Raw genomic sequence first — 21,402 nt, 5'->3', positions numbered from 1 at the left:
TCACACAAACACAGATAACCACAGTGTGCATCAGGTGGCATAATTCATGGGACGATACGATGTAAATGAATCACTGGTGTAAGTCGTGTTAATAAGCGTGATAGTTAGTGCTGGACAGGCCTTATCGATCTCTCGGACATGTGTGGGATTTTCAGTTTTAGAACTGAGATTTATCACATTCGGCGCGCCACCAGCAGTTTCCTGGGGAGACGCCTCGGTCCGGCACCTGCAAACAGAAGTGTTTCTCCCGACACACAGATGTGAGCATTTAAACCCCCAGCCCTAAACCGTGCGGCATGATTTATTGCTCCTGTTAAAATGCAAATGAATCAATGAGCAGAGGAGAAACGCAGGTTGTCTGTAACGGCGTGTTGGCACCTGTAAGAACACGCGGCAGAGACACGCTTCTGATGTTCCAATCAGTCAGGAGGGGAGAGTCACAGTTAGGGGATTTAAATTAGAGTTAGCCTTGGGATGCTAGACGTTTCTTGCACTACTGGCTGTTATTAACTTCCACCAGATAGAGAGAGGAGAGGGGGGGAACGTGCAGCAAAGACCTCAAGGTCAGGAATTGAACCAAGGACCACGGCGTGAGGATCCGCTCTACCACTGCGTCACGCAGTCCACCTAGAACCACATGCCTGTCCATCTGCACTGCAGGATTAAAGTCATTTTTAGCTTTGCTATAACTCTGTACAGCAATGCTGAATGATTTACTTATCTAATACTCCATGTAGTTAGTGATTATGATCTCATTTTGGAAACATTACAAGCAGGAGTAATGAAAAGACATTAGCCGTGCATAAATGCTGATTTCAACACGAGTCCTTGGACATTCTTGCTACTTTAGAGGCAATTTAAATCAATAGGAAATACCTTGAGAGAAATTATGCTAAAATGAAATCTTGGTGTAATTTTGAGTGTTCCTCAACAGTTGTTTTGCACAAATTAAATTTGGTTTGCAAATGATGGTATTTCATTCCGTCTGGTTAGCAAATAAAAAGAGGCCGCTTTCACATGAGCACATGATCTTTATTTGGAAAATGTCTTTTGTTTTTTACTTTTATTGCTCCAAAAGCTCTTTAGCCAGGATTTCTGTTTTGTTCCACTTTCAGTTAGGAGTTTAAAAATACTCGGAATGGGCTCGAATGTGTTCAGTAAACCTAAACCTTTGGTTGGAAAGATGGTACAACTTGAGACTTCTGTGTTTAAGGTGGCCGTGTTCTGGAAACCGCTGGAGAACCAGTGTACATGTCCACAATAAAGCTCCTAGAAAAGCTCCAAAAACCTGTACCACCATCTGTGTATCCATACTTCTGACTGTAACTTCAAATATGCAACAACTGCTGCAACAGCACCGACAGAGAACCTGCCATACGCTGACTTCAGCACGTTTACTGAAGTAATTAACCAATTAAAGCAGAAGTATTGCTTTAGGTGTTATATAATAGTGTTTTTCAAGCTGTTTATTGCTGCATTAAAATGAATGCAAACAGTACATTCACCACGTCACCTTGCAGAACATTTGTTTGTGAGGACAGAAAACTGCAAGCAAGATTATTTTACAGAAATATTTTGTTGGACAGATGCAGGTTTTAGCCTTTGATGATACAAAGATTTATGCTGCAGCTCAGCACTGCCGTTCTGGACCACTGAGTATAAAAGTACAAATGTCTTATATGAACGTAAAGGTGATTTAGTAAGCAGAATGGAGCTCCCATTCTCTCCAGACAGTTTGATGAGCTTTTGATCCTGAGCAGACCTCAGTGCTTCGAGGAAACAGCCTTTACTGCATCTGAGTCTCACTCGGCCTCTAAATTTATCCCTGTATTTAGTTGTTTTTTTTGTTGTTTTTTTACAGTGCGTTACCCCTGAGGAATACACTGTGGAAAATTTACTTATGTAACAGTGTTGCTTGTGTAATATTGTTTGAAAGAAATTAGTTAAAGTTTAGTGAAGATGAGATAAATCTTCCAGGGGAAGTACAAGAGTTATTGGGACTGTTGTAGAAACTGTCTCTCGGTCTCACAGTGCGTCTGCGAGTCGAGGACAGCGACTCTTAATAGAAGTCAGGGATAGCCTCTTTATCAGCACAGCAAGCCGCCAGCCTGGTCACCTCCTCCCTGCATTTCATCCCCACCAAAGATGAGCTCAGCCATAGTGGTCTCTAATTAAACGTCACTGTCGTGGGTTTGCTGACTCAGGCATTGGTGTACAGAGTGGACAGTAGGGGGCTAAATACACAACCCAGTGGAGCGCCAGAGATGGGGCCTGCTCTGACTCTGAACCTGGTCAGAAACAAAGTCTCTGATAGACCTGTAGATATCAAGTCCCAATATGGTACTACATTAAAATAAAATAACCTGTTTTAGTGCCCCAAGGTCCTGTTTTTTTAGTTTGTTTAAAGTTTACTTTTATCAGTTATTTGTAATGTTGGGTGCTAATCAGTCTTGTGAATTTATTCAGTTTTATTTCTTCAGTTTAAACCTTGAATAAGATCCTTTTGTTACTCAAAGTCCATCTGAAGAAAGAATGTGCAAATTAGCTCAGATTCTAAACACTGAAGTGTCTTTTCTAATACTGAGCACTAGATATAGTATGTAAACTACGAAGCTAAAGTAAGGCTCTGCAGATGAAACTCTGGACAGAAAACTAAATTCAATCTTGCAGTGTTTTACTAATGCTGCTATAAATATCTTCCAGTGTTATCCCATGCCATTCGAAAATAAGTGGAGCATCACAAAAATCCCAGGGGATGATGAATTATTTTTTGCACAATATGTCAGCACCTGGAACAGTCCACTGTGGTTTAGGTTGCTTCGGACACGTGGGAGAGAGGAACGATGCTGGATTCAGTCCAGACTCTGTTCTTAACATTGTCTGGAATCCATGCAGGACTTCTTCCAAAAAGAGCTGGAAACTAAAGCCAGTAAAGCTTTTAGTATCGACTGAAGACTAAACATTGTATGAAGAGTGTCAGCAACATCATGTTAAATCCTTCGGTTTCTCCTCCCAAATATTGTTCAGACTCCTGGAGCAAAAAGCAAGAAAACTGCTGCAGAACAACTAAAAGTTATTCATGGATTCACCTTTCACAGATTCATGTTTTAAAAGCTTAAAAGTGAATTTTATAGAGTAGAAAGTACAACATTTCCCTCCTAAAGATGGAGTGGAAGATTTTTTTTTTGGTAACACTTTATTTGAAGGGGTGTGCATAAGACTGACATGGCACTGTCATAAACATAACATAACATCTGTCATGAACATGAAGAAGTCTTTATGAATGTTTGACAGGTGTCATGAAGTGTCATTCAGTAAATAATGACACTTTTAATGCAAAGTTGCATTGAAAGTCCATTAAAAGTGCGAACTTTGCATTAAATTATCATAATTTACAAAATCATGCAAAGTTGACACTTTTAATGCAACTTTTAGAGCAACTTTGCATTAAGTGTCATTATTTATTGAATGACACTTCATGACAACTGTCATAAACTTTCATAAAGACTCCTTTATGTTCATGACAGGTGTTATGTCATGTCAGTCTTATGCACACCCCTTCAAATAAAGTGTTACCTTTTTTGGGGGGGAAATATACTTGGTGATTCCTCCAACTGATTGCTTCACATCTTCATTGAGACTCATCGTATCCCTCATCGCCTCTCATCATGTCTGTCCTCTGTCTAATTTCCTGGCTGCCCCCCTCTCCTCTTCTCTCCTCTGTGCTGAAACCCTTCTTTCTCTTCTGTCTTGTGTGGGTTTCGTATCCCCCCCTTTGCCTCTCTCTTCCTCTTCAGACACTGCAGACGGCGGTTCAGGACTCGGCACCGGCGCCATCGTGGGCATCCTCATCGTTGTCTTCTTGCTGCTGCTGGTTGCCGTGGACGTCACCTGCTATTTCCTCAACAAGTGCGGCCTCCTCATGTGCATCGCCGTCAACGTTTGCGGGAAAGCCGGCCCGGGCGCCAAGAGCAAGGACATCGAGGAGGGAAAGGCGGCGTTCTCGTAAGCGCACACATTGTGATTTTGCTCCCTGCTTCTGGATTTATTGAAGAAAAAGTGTAATCTGACATGCTCTGAAAATTCTGGTCAAGATGCACAAACTGTCATGGTGACTTGGTGAACCCAAGATGCAGCTGTTTAATGGAGGTTAGCCTCCTCCTCCCTGTGCCGTTGGAGGACGGTGGAGTTGATTTTGCCAGATGACCATGATCCCGCTGAAAGACCCAATCACAGCAGACTCTCAGTCTTCTGATGTGGAAGACATCAGACTTTTATTAAAAACTTGTCGTAATGTTCATAATGCAGTCCACTGTAACAGGCCCATAGCATTACACATCCTTCACTCTGCTTAACATGAGTACAATCACTAGTTCAGAAAATTTGAAGAAAGTAAAAATGGCAAAAAATAGTTACAGTTTTAGAGTAAAAATGAGAAGTGTTAGTGGTAAAACAAAAAAAATGTGGCAGCAGTAGTTTATTAAAAATACCTTTTATTGTAAAATAAAGGATTCATTTTTCTAAAATATGCAGAGTGAGATTATTCTGCTAAACTAACAGACACATTTACTTTAAGGCTTTTCACACAGCCTAATCATTTTACCAGTAATAGTGGAGGTTTCTGCTGTTTCTCGAAAAAGGAATGTGAAATTCAATCACGTCAAATGATTAGGAATTACAGACAATGCTGGAATGTTTGGAGCAGCGTAATTATTAATGCAACCTTCCTGAAAAGAACGCAGTACTTTGATCAAGAATTCACCTCAATATGTTTGGCAGCTTCTCCTTATGGAGGCAATGCACACAACAAATAAATATTTCAACCAAAGCCTTCGCAAAACACTTCTTCAGAGCCTGTGCCACGCTGTGAACCGAGTCGCAGCGGCGAGATCTGCAGAGATGTTTTGCACCTTTAGATCTCAAACATGTCGCTCCCTGCCAGCGAACGCTTTAAAGCCGAGCACAATCAGAGCCGAGTGTGGCGGCGGCGAAGCCCTCCAGGGGGAACCTGCAATCAGAGCACGCAGGTTGGTGGAGGCGGAGGATGATCAAATATTGGCTTGAGTGAACGAGACAGAGCGGTTGACAGCCGAACAGACCGTGTGTGTGTGTCTGAATCTTTGAGCTCATTTGTTTTACACTGCCGCTGATCATTTGCGTGAGGTGACCATGTGTTACCGGGCCGCAGTGAAGAGCTGCCTGACTGAACTGAGACCTCCTCACGTCTCACAAACACACGCCTGAATTTATGCGTCCGTTTGCTCTTCCCCTTTCTTTCTGACGACAGGAAGGACGAGTCTAAGGAGCCGATTGTGGAAGTGAGAACAGAGGAAGAAAACACCGCGAACCAAGAAGGAGGGGGTCCCACTGAGCCCAATGAGACCACCCCGCTGACAGAACCAGAGTGAGAACCGAGCGCTTTAATTGGCTCTTTGAGAGACGGTCCAAAACCGAGTCTACAAACTTAATTGGTGGATGGATGGACGGCTTAAATATGCAGGATTTTCAGATAAAATAAGACTGAACTCACATATAAAAGCAGAGCTGTATGGAAGTATTCATACCCATTGAACCTTTCGTCACATTACATCCTCAGGTTTTGGTGTACGATATCAGAATTGATGTGATAAACCAACATTTAGTAGCTACGAAGTGGAAGAGAAATAATTCATAGTTTTGTTTGTGTCGACGTTTAACAGCAGCTTTGTGGAGGTTTCTTCCAGCTTCGCTCATCTACACACTACAACTTCCGAATCTTTGCAGCACATCGACAACTATTTAATTGGATTAACGTCTGAGCTTTGACTTGGCCATTCTAACTCATGAATACACAGTGGCTTGCAAAAGTATTCAGACCCCTTGAACTTTTCCAGATTTTGTCATATTCCAACCACAAGCATAAGTGTATTTCATTTATATTTCTTGTGAAAGGACAACACAAAGTGCTACACAGTTATAAAGCAGGAAGACATTTACACATGATTCAAAATATATATGTGAAAATAAATTCAGCCTGTTTTCTCTGTCTGTACTGAGGTTAGATTGCACACACATTAGCAGTCATCAGGCAACTTCTCGTTTTTCTTTCCATTTCATAATTATGTTGTAGTTTGTGTTGCTCTGTCACATTAAATCCTAATGAAATTTATTTAAATTTCAGGCTTTAGTGTTAAGAAAAAAACGCCTAAAAATTTAATGGGTATTAATACTTTAGTTGATGTACAGCTTAAAKGCTGAGAAACCACATTTCTCTTAGCTGTTTTCATGCTCGTTGTGTAGTATAGATTAATAAACTGTTTGAAGGAACATTCATAACAAATTCTTCGCTACCTAACATTTCAAAAACATGTTGCTGTGGAGGTTTAACAAGCAGAGTGGAGAAAATGATTGGTGACTTGCCAGAATCATTTCAGCTCTTCAGGTTTAAGGTCCAGGTGACGTTGGATTTCTGTGGCTTCATGTTGTTTCTGTACCAAACAGAATCCCTTTAGTTTCTGTAAAAGCTCAGAGCAGGAGCTGGAGACCGACTCCTTCATCCTGGGAAAACTGCTTGTCCATTCTTTTGATTATTTTGTGTTTTACCCTCCCAATATTTTGTTGCTAACATTTTGACTGTATAGATTTTTACTTTTTCCACTGAAGCACAGAAGCACTTAAAACCTTGTTGTTGCCCTGACTTGCACTCTCACTCTACCCTTTTTTTTTTCATATATATATATTTTTTGGCTCTATGCTTCCTCTCCTGTGTCCACCCTCCCTTCTTCCACCTCTCCCCCCCGCTCCCTGCTACTTCCTGCCAAACAGACCTGCCGCTGCCGACTCCCCGAACACGGCGGTAAACCAACTCCCCCCAGCTGCTGCTAACTCGGTTACAGGGAGCGTTAGCACGCCACAGACTAACTCCTCTCCTAAAAACACCGCTGCAGCCCTTTCCCATTCACCTAAAGCAGAGTGCAGCGTCGGACCCCTGGTTGACCTCAGCGACGCTCCAAAAGTTGCCCCTGCCTCCAGCCCTCCTGTATTAGAGCCAGTTAGCCCACCGTCCACTAATGGCGACAGGCTTCAGAACCCGTGTGAGTCAGTGAGAACCCCCAGCAGCACCCAGAGTAAGGACTTACAAGTAGACGGCCAGAGCAACGATGCCCGCTGTGCCCCATGCTCAGACTCCACCACATCAACCCAAAATGAGTATGAACATCTCCGTTTCCTTTATTGCTCCCATTTGTTCTGGTCATTTCATGAGGGCTGCCATCTTTTAAAGAGAACTTCACCCTTAAACGGTTTTTCCCACATGCATGGTTCTGCTCGGAACAGAGGTGCTGCTGCGCCTCAGTCCGTTACAGCAACATCCAAAAGCTTTTTTTTATTTCATTCCATTCAAAAAGTGAAACTGATTAATTGAACTCATAGTGTGGATTAATTCTTATGACTATGGCTTATATTGCCTGTTTTAAAGGTTCATTTCAAATAATTAACTACACAGATTTTAATGCATTAAATTTTGAATAGGGAAAATATATTTATTTTGTGTTCCCTCACAAATGTCAATTTAAAATTTAAAATATATGCACATCTAAAGAGCTGCGTGTTTATTCTTAACTCTCTGGTACAAATCAGTTTTTTATTCACTGCATGTTTATGTCTGTTTGTGTAAGTTTGAGATGGAACTGCATATGAAAACTTCCCTTAAAACCATTCAGACTTTCAACACAATAGAGACACAATCAAAACTGTCAGATGACTGATTACCTCGTGATAATAACTCAGAAATAGTCCAAGTAGTTTGGATGTATTTTTTTTCTTAATTTCCTTCTTACAGAAAGTTTATGTTTATATCACAGGTTTGTGGCGCTTTTCTATCCTAAAGAAAAAGATATAAAACTTCTGATATTTCACAAGATATAAACATAGATGGATAAACCTTACGACAACCTTATATAATAGCAGAAAGTATGATGGCCACCGTAAGAAAGGCTGACAGTTCCCAGTTATGCCGCATGAACTGATTAGTACATTATTGCGAGGGAACGCAACAAAAAACAATCTTCCATGTCCCCATGTTCAGCATCTCATAGCATGTGGCAGCAGTACAGATATCCCTGACAGGTATGTCTGTGATGTCAGCGTCCAAAGTTCACATTTCTACAGAAATCCCATGAATGTTCATGAAACATTGCAGAGATTCACCTTTGAGTTGCCATTTCCCTGAAACTCACTGACATTTAACTCACTGAGCTTCTGTACGTTGCTGGACTGTGATTTAATGCATTTAAACAGTTTTTCATTGGCAGAGATTTGATTTTAAGAAGCTAAAATCTGGAGCCAAATACAACCAATCAAATATTTCACAAAAAAAAACAAAAAAAAACTTGCTCTTAAAGATCCCAAGTTTGAGGCCAAGTATGAAGAAAGTTTGAAACGACGATCACATTTCATCAGTCCCTGTTAAAACTGCTGACCTGTGGAAGATATTGATTGCCTCCATCTCACCCTGAAATATGTTTGGCCGTTGGCTTGGTACCAGGATCCAATAAGCATCAGCTGTGGGCAGAGATCCAGAGGCAGCAGGAGCTGTTTTACCTGAATTAATCATTTTTTAAGAAGGAGCACAGCTGCGACTGCAGACACGTCCCACACTTCAAAAGTTAGGAGAAATTTGTTACACAGTAAATATTTATAAATTTTATAGCATTCGTTGTGGCTTTTTTTTTTTTTTTTTTTAAAGACTGACGTCTATATCTGTGTGAGAAAACAATGCATTGTGGGAAATCTAAAAACAATAAGTCTGGACATCAGCTCTTGTGGATGTCAGGTCAGTTTTTGGACCATTTAAGGGTGGAAGTTCCTTTAACGTTGCCAGATGTTCTCCATCGGTCACTGCATGCCTCCACCCTCCACCCGCTGCCTCCACCTCCACCTGTTTGCTTATTAACCTCACAGAAACAAGCATCTTCCCACCGTTCGGCTCGTTAGCGCTCAGCGCCGCAGGCCTCCACGTTAAGGCTAACGTGTAGTTCAATGTGGGAAAAGATTTAACAGGTGTGATAAAAAAAAAGTAAAAGATGAAGAGATTAAAAATATATATATATTTCATCAAAACATTGAAATAAATTACTAAAACAAATCTCTGCATTTGGCAGTTTTAAAAAAATAAAATAAAATCCCAGTTTAGTATTTGTATGTTTTTCATTTTAAAAAATAAATAAAATGAAAGAAAAAAGAATAGAAAGCCTTGTAAAATTCATAGTTTCATGACACATGCAATGTAAAATAGAGCAACAAAAAACATGATGAAATGAAATTGAAATATTAAAGTTAATAGAATTACAATGAATAGAAACTGCAGTAAAGTGTAAAATGTAGAAATCTAAAATAAAATAGATGAAATAAAAAAATAGAGTGAAACAAATCTAATTAAATAAAGGTAAATAGTGAAATATCTCTATATTGTTGGCTCATACCTTCCCTACTATGCATTTATAAGAAACATAGTGGAAGGCAATAAATTAAAATAAGTCATTTTTAAGTGATGAAAATATAAGTTAAATCAATAATTTGGAAATAAACACATAAAGTTGAATTAAAAACGTAAATAAAATGTAAGCAAATTATACATTTAAAAAATGAAATAAAATATAACAAAAACAAATTAAAATAAAATAACAATAAAATGGACAAAATTGTATGCAAATTCTGTTGGACAATATTTTTTGTCAAAGTAGGCAGCTTTTGGTAGCAAAATCTTTTTCTGGCAATAAATCAAGATAATTTCATTGCCTTAAAGGAAACAGTGATCACAGTTTGATCCAATGTGATCTCACTGCGGATGTTTCTGGTCCCCGCCTCCTCGTGGCTGGGCCCCACACACTTCTCCCTGATAGGTCAGCTCTCTAACCAGCAGCTGGGATGTTGGAGCTGATTTTTCTGAATCCTGCTCCGTAGTTTGCAGACGTTGCTGATTCCTGACAGCCTTTGAAGCCGAGGAGAAAACTGTAGCAGGAGATGAATTCCTGAGAGACACTCGTCCTTCTCCTCTTCCTCCATCTCTTAATTTGCTCACTCGGCTGCTCAGGGGAGGATGTCAGTGATGAAGAGCGAAGCGTTTACAGCAACTTGGGCGCAGGGAGCTTGTCAGCTCCACATCAGTGTGATGAAAGCCTCCTTGTCATTGGAGGGATTTTCCTTCACAGCTCAGACAGGCCTGAAGCAGAGCGCTCCCGCTGTGCCGTCCTCCATCAGAGCTGCCGTTTTCACTGCCGTAGACTACGTCAGCTCCAACCTCTCTGTTTGCAGATGGTAAAAAATCTGCAGACCGTATAAATGCTAAAAGCTGGAATCCGGAATGGTGACATATCAATTTAAATTGTACTTTGTTCCTTTTTTAAGTAAAAGTTACAAGGGAAATGCAAAGGTTTTTGGCAACTCAAAGACTGAACCAGGATTCCAGTTTAAATGTAATCTTTTATTAAAATAAACAAACATCTGTCTTGAATGCTCTTATGAGACTCTTGTGTAAATATCCTGCAGCCGTAGCAAATGCTGCCGCTTTGCTAAAGGCAACGGAAACAGAGTTGTTAAATGTTTTGCAAATGCAAACCTGGAACGTGTGATCTGTATTTTTATTCATCACATTTACCTTTGACACGCACAAGTAAGATGCTGGGCGAAAAAATGTTCCATCAGAAGACGCAGAATTAGGGAACAGGGTCAAACAGAGTGACAGTCATGTAGTTACATTTTCTGTGACAGATGTCATAATTAAAAATGAACAGAAGTCTTGATCATTATGGAAGTGTGCACATGGATTTATCATTTGCTGTTTTCTATATCAGGCATAGTTTGGTGTTGCGTTCAACTCTGGAGCATTTTTAACACAGATTTTCTTTTAAATGTTAACTAGTGATTCTTTGTTTTACACATAATGTTTCAGTTCTTTAAAAACGATGTTGAAATGTGTTTAAATACCGATACATGTTCTGCTGAAATGTATGGCTTTATCACAGGCTAAAATGGCCCAGTCAAAGTCCAGACTTAAATCCAGTAGAAAATGTTTGACAGTAGAACCTCTCCATCCAGTCTGACTGAGCCTGAGCTGTTCCACAAAGAACATTTCAAACTTTGATTTCTGGACGTGGAGAGCTGGTAGAAACATCCTGCAGCTGCAATCGCAGTCAAATCTGGTTCCAGTTCTCCAAAGTACCGACTAAAGGTTCTGTTTGCACGTCCACATCATGCATTTCAGATTTTTATTTGTTAAAAAAAAAAGTGATAAAACCATAAGTCATTTTTCTTTCACTCACATATAATCCCAGCAGCATGCACTAAAGTTTGACAAAACGTGTGTTTAGTATTTCTGCAAGGCAGAACGAAACTAAACAAGAATTTTATGAGGTTTTTTTTTTTTTAATCGGTGGACAGGACAGAAAAACGTGAGGATCAGAGCAGTTGTTTGAAAGGCGGCAGGCAGGACAGCACAGGGGAAAAATACACATTTTTAGACTGGAAAAAAAAAAGTGATGTGTGGCTTCAAAGTCTGTTCCCATTGTGTCTGAGCTCAGCTGAGTCCAGATGGCATGTAATCCTCTGGTGTATTGTAGTCTCTGTTGTAGGCCGCGCCTCGGTCCTTCCCTCCCTCCAGCGCTGTGTCTACTGTACCGGCCTTGTGTGTCATTCCACATCAGCATTCATTGTTCCTGGGAAGTAGCTGTGACATCCATGTGCTCCTGTCTGATGCCCGGCTAGGATAGCGAGCTCAATCCCATTAAGTGTGAAATGCATTCAGTTCCAGGAGCAAGAACAACAAATTCCCTCAAAGCATCCTGCATGTTTTCACCTCTTTCCTTCCTTTGAGGAATCAGACAAAAAGGCAAGACAGTTTGGCTGTGAAAAGAGAGCCTCGTCGATTCTAACGGAATCTCCTTCTTCCTCTTTCGCTCCTTTTGCTGTCGCCCGCAGCGGGAAGACTGTGAAGAGCGACAACGCCAAAGCCGAGCCGGAGGTGAAGAACGCCACGGCCGAGGTGAAGACGGTCCCCAACGAGGCTCCTCAGGCGAACGGCAACGAAAGTAAAGCATAATGTCCTCCAGCCGGGGCAGCGGCGGGGGGGAGGGGGGGAGGGGTGCAGGTTGGGGTGTGGGCTTTACAGGTTAAAAACGGGGGTGGTCACAGTCACTGAAACTTCAAAACAATTTCACACACACCACCCCACTACATTAGGAAAAAATAAAAAATAAAGCAGCAACTCAGAAGATATAAACTACAAAGAAAATCTGTGTTTCTGCCGGAATATGAGCAGGAGTGATAAACCTCATGCGACGCCTTAGTTCCCAATACATCCACCTAAATCAGTCACTGTAAAACATTAGGTATTCATACGTCATGTCACCCATTATTGTACGTAATAAGCAGATCAGCATCTTACATATTTTCTCTAGATAAACTTGGATGAACTGTAGCTTTACTTCACAGATTTACTGCCTTTAAGATGCACACAAATGTAAGACCGACTCTACTACTCTTTATGCAGTACTCTCATTATTGTGATGATGGATTATGGGTCTTATTTTTCCTTTGTCTGTATTTTTTGTTTAAATGCTGTTCTCACTGCCTATTTAGCTGTTTCTTAATGTCTTTATTGAAGCATGTGGGTTTGTTGCGAAGTTGCTGTATTTCTGTAAATTCGTATGTGATCGGGTTTTGTTCTTTTCTGCTTCTTAATCCTGTGTTTTCCTTCATCTCATCTTCACGCTCCCAAAAAATGGAAAAATGATTGTGAGAAATATTCACGTAAAAGTTAATGTCTTGTTTTTTTTTCCTCCTTAAGTCTGTTTGCAGGCTGTTTATACATGCATCTATCAGAGTTTTGTGAATAGTAATTTTAGTAAGCCAATTCCGATTTCTCTTCAGCAACTATAGATAAATGCATTCAAAATGTTTTTTTATTATTATTATTATTTTCTAGCTTTTTAAGACATCATTAATCAATTATATTTGGAGCAAAGGCAACATGTCACCACGCGGTGAAACAGGGCTTCACACACAAATATTAGCCAACTTTAGCTTCTTATATTAGCAATTAGCGCTGTTAGCATTAATAGCTTTATACCACAGTATAAAGATTCCTATCTTATCTTCAATCGCTTATCTTCAATCTGAGCCCAGAAGGTTTACATTTCTAAATTCAACTTGTTTTGTGGCAGAGATTGAATGCTTGGGAGGATAAAACAAAGCAACGTTACTGTAAAACTTTCAGCCTTCCTTTATTCAGAAGAAATTTCAATCCCTTTCTTTAAAAGTAGCAGCCAAAATGAGCTCAATGTCATTTTTAAACACTTTACTGATATTCAAAAGACTACTCTATAGACTTTAGTATACATCACTTAGTCTCAACTTCCATACTGAAGAGTGTTGCTGTTAGCACAACATGTGGGACATTAATTGGTTGAAAAAATATTGGATTTTTGAGTTTCCAATCCTCAGTTTTTCTTTTGGTTCATTTTCTGGCTTCAGACAAACAGCATGGTGGGTTTGGTCGCCATGCGTTGTTAGTGTCTTGCATTTGCTCTTCAAAAGCTGATTACATGTTTTATTTTATTTTTTAATAAATTATACAGTTAGAACATAAAATGTTTTTTGAGTTTTTCCCCCATAAGCCTGAAATTTTTAAGCCAAATCCTTTAGTTATCCACTCTTGTGTGTTAACCTGTATATGGACTCAATTTTCAGGGGGCCTTCATGTTTTTGTTTAGATTTTTTTTTCAGATCAGTTAAATCCCAACTTCATTCTTTCTGATTGGCTCCTATTAAATTCCAATTTTCATGCCTTAAATTGTTTTCATCTCTTAAATATTTTTAAAACTCTCCTTAAAATTCCTCATTAACCTTAACTAAATATTGTGTAGCCAAATATAATGGGCCTCGGATGAATATACATGAACTGGACCAATGAAAACCTGCACTGCAGGATGTAAATTATGGGAACCTCATTTAAAATCTACCATTTAAGTAATTTACTTATGTGAGTAAATTTACCTGTAAGCTCGTTACACTATTTGCAGTTCTCCATCTTGTATTAAAATACATGTATACGGACAAACTAGGTCAAAAATGTGTTCTACTCATGAATTAAGCTTTGTATCCCTTTTAAAATAAAGTGACAAATTAAGGTTTGTCTATAATTAGAAATTACCCATGCATTGAAAACATTTGGATTTGTACAATTTTTACAGTACAATAAGTTGTACAGAATATTATACAATATTAATTGTACAACTCTGTTCAATTAATTTTTTACAATTCCAGCACCAAGCATCAAAACATTTTGAACAAAAAATGTCATGTTTAATTCCGATTTTACTTTTTATAGAAGAACTAAACCCATCTTTGAGCCCATATTTACTGGGAGCTCTAAAATCAACCCATAGTAATTATTCTGGTTGGTTTCTTTCATTTGGAACTTTGCATTTGTAACAATTTGTTAAGCATTTGTACAAAATTGATTCACAAATATAGATATTTTCTGCAGGTGCACAAAAACATTATGTCCATAAAATCTCAATTGAAACCGGCGGTGTGACCTACTTTTTCATTAATCCAGCCGAGTTGTTTGTGGGCAGTCATTCAGTTCTGAGGTTTCATCATCAGATGGTCGGCTGATTCTTTATAAAAATGTCAAATACAGTAAAATTAGATGGTGGAATCCCGCTGACAGTAACATACCCGGTTCTGATGCAGCAGGACTCTGTGAATTCCACACCTTTATGTGTTCTCATTCGTTTTTGCATTTTGAGTTCTGAAAATGTACATGTTTTCCTTCTCTCTCACACGTGTGTCACATTTATCCTGAGGTTTCCTTAAAGTGGTTTTTACACATACTGTAGGTTTGGACTTTTAGTGACTTAAGAGGTTACAGACACATGGAGTCAGTTTGGACTGAGATGTAGTTGTTCTTATGACTCTTTTTAGAAATATAGATCCACGTGTGTTATGTCTTTGTATTTGGCTCCTCCATAGCAGGAGTTTGTTTTTTCTTTTATCATATTTATTGTTGACATAGTAACCGAATTCAACTGGAACTTTGGATATTTGCAGCTTCTTTTTTCGTTTTGTGGCATCAAATCTGAAGGGGCTTGTCTAAATCTGGTCAGGCAGTAAATTATTGAGCAGCGTATGTCATTTATTAGCCTTTCTATTGAATTGTTTTAAAGATCAGCCCATACAACTGCAAAAAAAAAAGAAATCGGTTTCACTTTTAGTTTTTCCTTCTAGCAGCTTTATGAAATGTGTGAAGTTTTAAATATGTTTTATTTGAAATTATTTTGACGGCAGCACCTTCCAAACTTATTGGCTCTCCTGGTAGAAAGTCTCAAAATTCATTTATCCAACCTGAAATTTCAGGAAATTTAATCAGTGATGAAAAAAAAAATCCCACCTTAAAAAAACATTTTTTTTTAACAAGTGTTGGTAACTCTTAAAATGATAATGAAATAAATGTACTTAATTTATTTACCAATTCTGTACACTGTTAAGCTGATCGTACTGTCAAGGAACATAATGCATAAGTTGAATATGAAGAGTCACAGAGGCCCGTCTCTATGGAAACTAAGAAAGATAACAGAACATGCTATTTATATAAGGTGGGTGTTAAAATTTTCAAAAATCTGGAAATGAATGATATTTCAAAGAAAAAAAAAGCGACTAGCCCAAACTTTTCAATATTTAAAAATAATTTTTTAGGATTTTTAAAAATTTGGTACAACTTTTTCCAAAGCTCCATTTTGATGTTCTTAAAAAGTGATAAAATAAAATAAAAACATAGAAATGTTCCCCGATGAATAAATCTTAATAAAGTAAAGTCTGGACTTTTCACTTTTTTCAGTGAGATCGGGTTACTGCAGGACATTTTATGCAGACCTTTTAGCATCTTTACTAAGGCGGCCAATAAATGTGAAGGTGCTGTTGCAAAAAAACTGTTGAACACAGTCAGGCGTGATTTCAGAAGTTTTAAACGGCAAAAATCTTTATTTAAAAATTGTTTCCAAAAAGTCCAAACTGTCACAAGTCCTAAAGATTCTGATGGCAAACCACCAAGCAGAGAGATATTCAGGTTTAGCTTAAACTGATGGAAAACAGAAGGTTCTGCCTGAGGTGGGAAAATCATCTTGATAAAAATGAGCTTGGTCTCTTGATAATAAAACATCTGCCTTTTTCTAAAATTCTGCATTTCAAAGATTAAAAAGGGGAGCAGAAGTCAGGTCTTTTTCTGTACAGTGTTGTTTCCCCCGTAGACTTGGAGCTGGTTCAGTGTGGATAGCAAACACACGAGCCTTGTGTGTTAGAGTTGAGCGTTTAATGTGATTGTGATGTAGCCGGTAGCGAGCGCCGAACCCGCCGTCAGCAGCTTAGAGACGTCCGGCTGAGTGCCTTTAGACTGAAAAACGACGCCATGCATTCCCTTCCTCTTGGTTTCTGTACTCCGAAGTTTCCCCTTTACTTCCTCCTGTCAGTTTCTTTTCTTTCGCTGCTCCATTCAGCTGTAAATGAAGCTTCTTCAAACCCTCTCCGATGTTCTGTAAGGCTGCATTATTCTGCTTCCTTTTGGACATTTTGTCCATTCATCCCTTTATAATAAATATTTCAAGGGAAAGACTATTGCTAAGAACCTTACTTTAACTTGGCCGCAGTCTTGTTTAAGGAAGGTTAGCCATGACCAAAAGTACACAGACTCAAACCAATGAAACGAATCAAAAGGAGATATTAAACGTTTTAACGCTCAAATCTAGCACCACGCGAAAACAGTGTGGACAACCTAAGAACATATAAATTATGTTTCCAGAAATGATCAAATTTGTCAGAAACAGCATGAATCATTTCCTTTTTCTTTTTTAAGATTTATTTTCTTCATGTTTTTATCCTTTTCAAATGTTGAGGAACTTGTTCTGGTCTCTTCTAAAACAAAACAAAAAATAGTTAACTGACTTAATTTTGCCTGGAAATGTGTGAAAAATGACATTTTGTCTTGTTTTGTTTTGCTTTTTTGTTTGGWTTTTCATGCCTTAAAAGTTGTTAAAATGTCTGGATTGATCATTTTTGCTGGTTTATGTGATTTTTTTTTGTTCTTTTTGTTCTTCATTACCCAGAACCAAACAGAAGGACTTGGTTCTGTTCTGTAAAATCCCGCTTTGCCTTTCTTTTTCTTGTTTTTCCTTTTTTTTTTGATCGGGAAAAGAAAAAGATGAAAATTTCATTCCAAGGTCCTGTGCTCACGTTACAGCAGAGGGATTTGTAACATCCATCATGCTCAGAGGAGCCTCCGCTGCCAGCAGCTGGTCGCCGTCATTGATCCAGAACTTTCTGTCCTCCAGTCTTTCTTTCCGTAAACAGCAGCTCAGTGTGCTTCTCCTCCGTCTGAGTGTCTGTCTGCTCACTATTCCCTGGTGTAAATACAGAATACTAACTGAGGACTGAAGGAAAACACATTTTGACTTTGCATTCTGTCAGAAATGTTTGTGTTCAATAAAATTAAAAGAAAAAAATATATATTTTGTGAAGAATGTATTTATTTTTGGTCTATTAAAACATAATGAGCTCAGCGTAAAAGAAAATGTAAGAAACAAACTGAAATTTTTGAGCAGATTTTGATCAGTATCTCCAGTCAGAAATGTTCTACATGTTACAGCAAAACTAAACCCAGTTTATTTAATGAAACTTTAATTTAATTTTACTTTTTTTTTCAGTCACATTTTATTCAAATTAATTTATTTTAAATAACCTAATATTTGTTATAAAGTTTTTAATATTGCCTGCAGCTTCTGGAAAGGGTGGATGTATTTTGATTCTGAATATATAAAATAAAAACATCTATATTAGAAAAAATCCATACATTTATTCAACATTTTCAAGTAAATCTGCTAATTACACAGAGTTAATTATTGCACAAGTTTGTTAATTTTCCTGTTCAACTCTTTATGAAATAAAACTGGACAACATTCAACAAGTTCATTTTAGAAGGTTAATTAGTCAGACTATCTGCAGCCAGCTGCTTTGCAGGCTGTTTCTAGTTTACCAAGCATATATTTAACAGATCAGTGAGCTCCTTTCTCTGCTGGGAATAGTTCCAAACGGCTAAATTTGCCATTCTTGTGAGTGAGGGGAAAACAGAGCACCCTACCTTCACCCGGATGACCTGCAGCGTAACGTATCAGAACCTCAGAGGTTCTGTCCAGTAACAGCTTCAGGTCTGCTGAGCAACAGAACCTCAACATGAAAACAGAATCCTGTTGACCTTCATATAATTAGACTTTAATATTTAAACATTAATACACATTTTAACATTCAGTTTGTACTTTTTATTCTAAATATACTTAGTCATGTCGCATGTGTTCAACTCCCATAACAGACGAGAATACAGAAACAGATGAGTATAGAACAACCCTCAGCTGTTAATGCTCTGCTTCAAGATGTGAAAAATTGAAACTAAAGGTTCTTTGGAAAATAAAATCAGAATTTCTACACAGGAGAATAATAACGATTGTTCCACTGTTAACATATTTATAATGTACATCCTTAGATTAAAATTCCTTCAGAGTAAAAGTAATGAAAAACAAAAGAAACATGCTTTGACAAACACATGAACAACTTACAGGGACTGATTTTTAACAGGGTCAAAAATCAGTGGTCAACACAAAAAGCGCATGGTCAACATGCACTTTTACATACTGACCACCAGAGGGCAGCATGGCCCCAGTTGTAACATAGGCCTAACCCTGAATGACTGATCTCGGGCCTTTTTTCGACACTTGGAGATAAATATTAGGATATTTTATTTAGCAAATATGACAGAAATTATTTATCGTAGTTGAGGTTCAGTGTGTTCATCAAAACTGTTGAGATTAAAATATTTTAGTTTTTCACTGGTTGAATTAGAATTTTTGAAACCTAAAAATTGCCTAAATGCATGTAAATTAAATGATACGTAAATTATCTTAAAAAAATAACCTAAACATAAGTTGCTTGTTAGACTGAAGCTCCTGTCATAAACTTAGTTATTGCTTGATGAATTGGGGTCATTTGTAATCTCCATTTAGACGTACCTGCTGACATCAGGAGCTATTTATCTTGCCTTTCCTATTTTGAAGTGGTTCTAAGTAAAATAGACTTTGATCTTGTGATATTGTGATATAATTATGCACATGTATGTCATATTTGAAAGGTTTTCTTGTTTATATCTGGTTTATAAATTCTAAAACATTCTATTCTAAACCTGAAGGATGCTGCATTATGACGCGTGTATTCAAATCCATTTGGATAACAATATAATTAAGCAAAATTTTGAAAGCAGCACAGCAAAAACCCAAAATCTTACCAGGTATTTTTGGTCTAATCTGTAGTGAAATAAGACAAAACTAAATTAGATATATAAAGTAACTTTTCAACAACATATAGGAACTTGTATTAAGCCAATATTTTCTTAATATTGATAAAAAATGACCAATTCCATGAGCAGATTGTATCACTAATATTATGGGAAAAATGCATTTCTTATAAGTGAAATTATCTACTGATAGAACAAGTACTTAATTATGTACTTAAAATAAGCTCCTATTTCTTGCTAAACAGTAACTTGCAAGTTAGTTTTGTCTTTTTTTAAGTGTATTAAGATATTTGCACTAAAAACAGAGAAAAATGCAGAAATTTCTTCTCATGAGCTTATTACATTTTACATATTCTTTGTTCCTTAAATGATAAATATTTTAAACCCAGCATCTTTCACATTCATCCAGTCATATGTATCTATAATTTAGATAGAATTTTTGAAAGCCTGATTTTTATTGATCCCATTGGATCTCATTTTAGTGCTGCAGTGCATTACTAAAATGCATTCCCTTCTTCTGTGGGCTAAAACCCAGTTTTTATTTCCTTTAATCTTCTTTCACCACTTGAACAAACATCGACTACATTTCCATACAAGTGCAGCAGCGCTCTGCTTCACAAGAGCAGCTAAATAAGATCTTCATATGGGTCAGGAGAACCAAACAATCCGCCGTCAGGCTCAAAGCTCCGTCTCATTCCTACGGAGACCGTCATCATTTCGCCCCCCCACACCCTCCCACCACCCCTCCAGATCTGCACACAGCAGATTAGGGTCCTTTCAGCCGCGCCGTCCCTCCCCCGGACGGCAACAATGCTGCAGTGTGCGTCTCTCTGGTCTCGGACCGATGCTGCACACTGATAACTACCGACACACAGCTCAGCCTCGTGGTTCTCACCTGTCTGATCTCACACACACAGAGTGAAGTCCTGTGTTAAGCTGTTCAACACACACCACTGTCTCATGTTTAAATAGGGCATTACTCACCGTGGAGTGTAAGGAGTTAATTAGCCAGTGCTGGTGGCAGTTTTTTGTCTTTGCCAAACTTTCCATGTGCAGCGCGTTTCAGCCATTAGTTCCCTTGTCAGAGAAAACAGCTACAAACGCATGTTGTAAGAACGCTGACCTGCAAGTCCAGCTCTGCCCTCCACAGATGCAGGCACGCTTGACAGAGACGAGCAGAAAGCTTCAAAAGGCAGCAGCACATCTCCCACAATTCACAATTCAATTCAAAGCTACTTTATTTATCCCAACGGGAAATTAAATGTTGTTGTAACTCAGATGATCCGAGTTTCTTCAGAGTCGATGTGGATGGTGATGCTGTGGAACAATCTAGAGTCAAAGCAGCTTCAGTTATTACAGCTAGAAACCAGAGATCAGGCTGAAATCTGACTGTAGGGATGAACTCTGACCTGAGACGCATGGAGACGACTACAAAGTCGGCCTTCTGTCATCCGAAGAAAATCTCCAGGATTAAATGACTAACAAATAAGAAACTCTTCCATGTTTGTGGTTAGTCGCATTGATCGACTACAACACTTTTTTCACAGTTGTGCCTAAAAAAACTCAGTCCTCCAGCTGCAGCTGATCCAGAACGCTGCTGCAGGCATTCTGACTAAAACCAGGAAGACGGAGCACATCACATCACCCAGATCTAAAGGCCTGACGCTCACTCCCTGCAGCTCAGACAACAGAATCATTCAATTACACATTACACATATATTTGATGATGATAATCCTTAATGATGACATTTGACAAACTGGTCCTGCTCTGCATCCATGAAACCTCCTTTTCAGCTCCTGTGGGGTCAGAGGTCACAATTCTGGTGTAACTTGAGTTTTGGTAATGCCTTTCTTCCGTGGTCAGCTCAGGCGGATGGTGCAACGGGAATGGTTAAATAGCCCTCACTGTTAATGCTCCGACTGTGTAACAGGAGGCGTCTGAGGTTTTCCTTCTGTGCCTCGAAACAATCATTTATTGATGTGTAAATGTTTGTTTAGTGACTTCATTTAGTTCAATTATAGATGGGATT

At 38.6% G+C, this 21,402-nt stretch overlaps 1 protein-coding gene across 12 annotated transcripts in view; it reads left to right on the top strand.

The window, feature by feature from the left end:
* ncam1a (neural cell adhesion molecule 1a) overlaps positions 1-16,963 on the top strand; it is a 315,548-nt gene extending 298,585 nt beyond the window's left edge. For 8 of the 12 annotated variants that reach the window (XM_008428583.2, XM_008428578.2, XM_008428582.2 and 5 more), the window contains 4 exons: positions 3,798-4,005; positions 5,288-5,404; positions 6,805-7,188; positions 11,956-16,963. In XM_008428583.2, coding sequence (XP_008426805.1) covers positions 3,798-4,005; positions 5,288-5,404; positions 6,805-7,188; positions 11,956-12,076 — 830 coding nt within the window. In that variant the 3' untranslated portion in view covers positions 12,077-16,963. The remainder of the gene's footprint in view (positions 1-3,797; positions 4,006-5,287; positions 5,405-6,804; positions 7,189-11,955) is intronic. The other 4 variants (XM_008428584.2, XM_008428585.2, XM_017308571.1 and 1 more) reach the window with 1 other exon arrangement.
* Positions 16,964-21,402: the final 4,439 nt, after the last annotated feature.

The sequence above is a fragment of the Poecilia reticulata genome, linkage group LG14, assembly GCF_000633615.1.
Source record: "Poecilia reticulata strain Guanapo linkage group LG14, Guppy_female_1.0+MT, whole genome shotgun sequence".
Taxonomy (NCBI): domain Eukaryota; kingdom Metazoa; phylum Chordata; class Actinopteri; order Cyprinodontiformes; family Poeciliidae; genus Poecilia; species Poecilia reticulata.
Note: the sequence above shows the minus strand (reverse complement) of the source record. Positions and strands in the feature narration are given on the sequence as shown.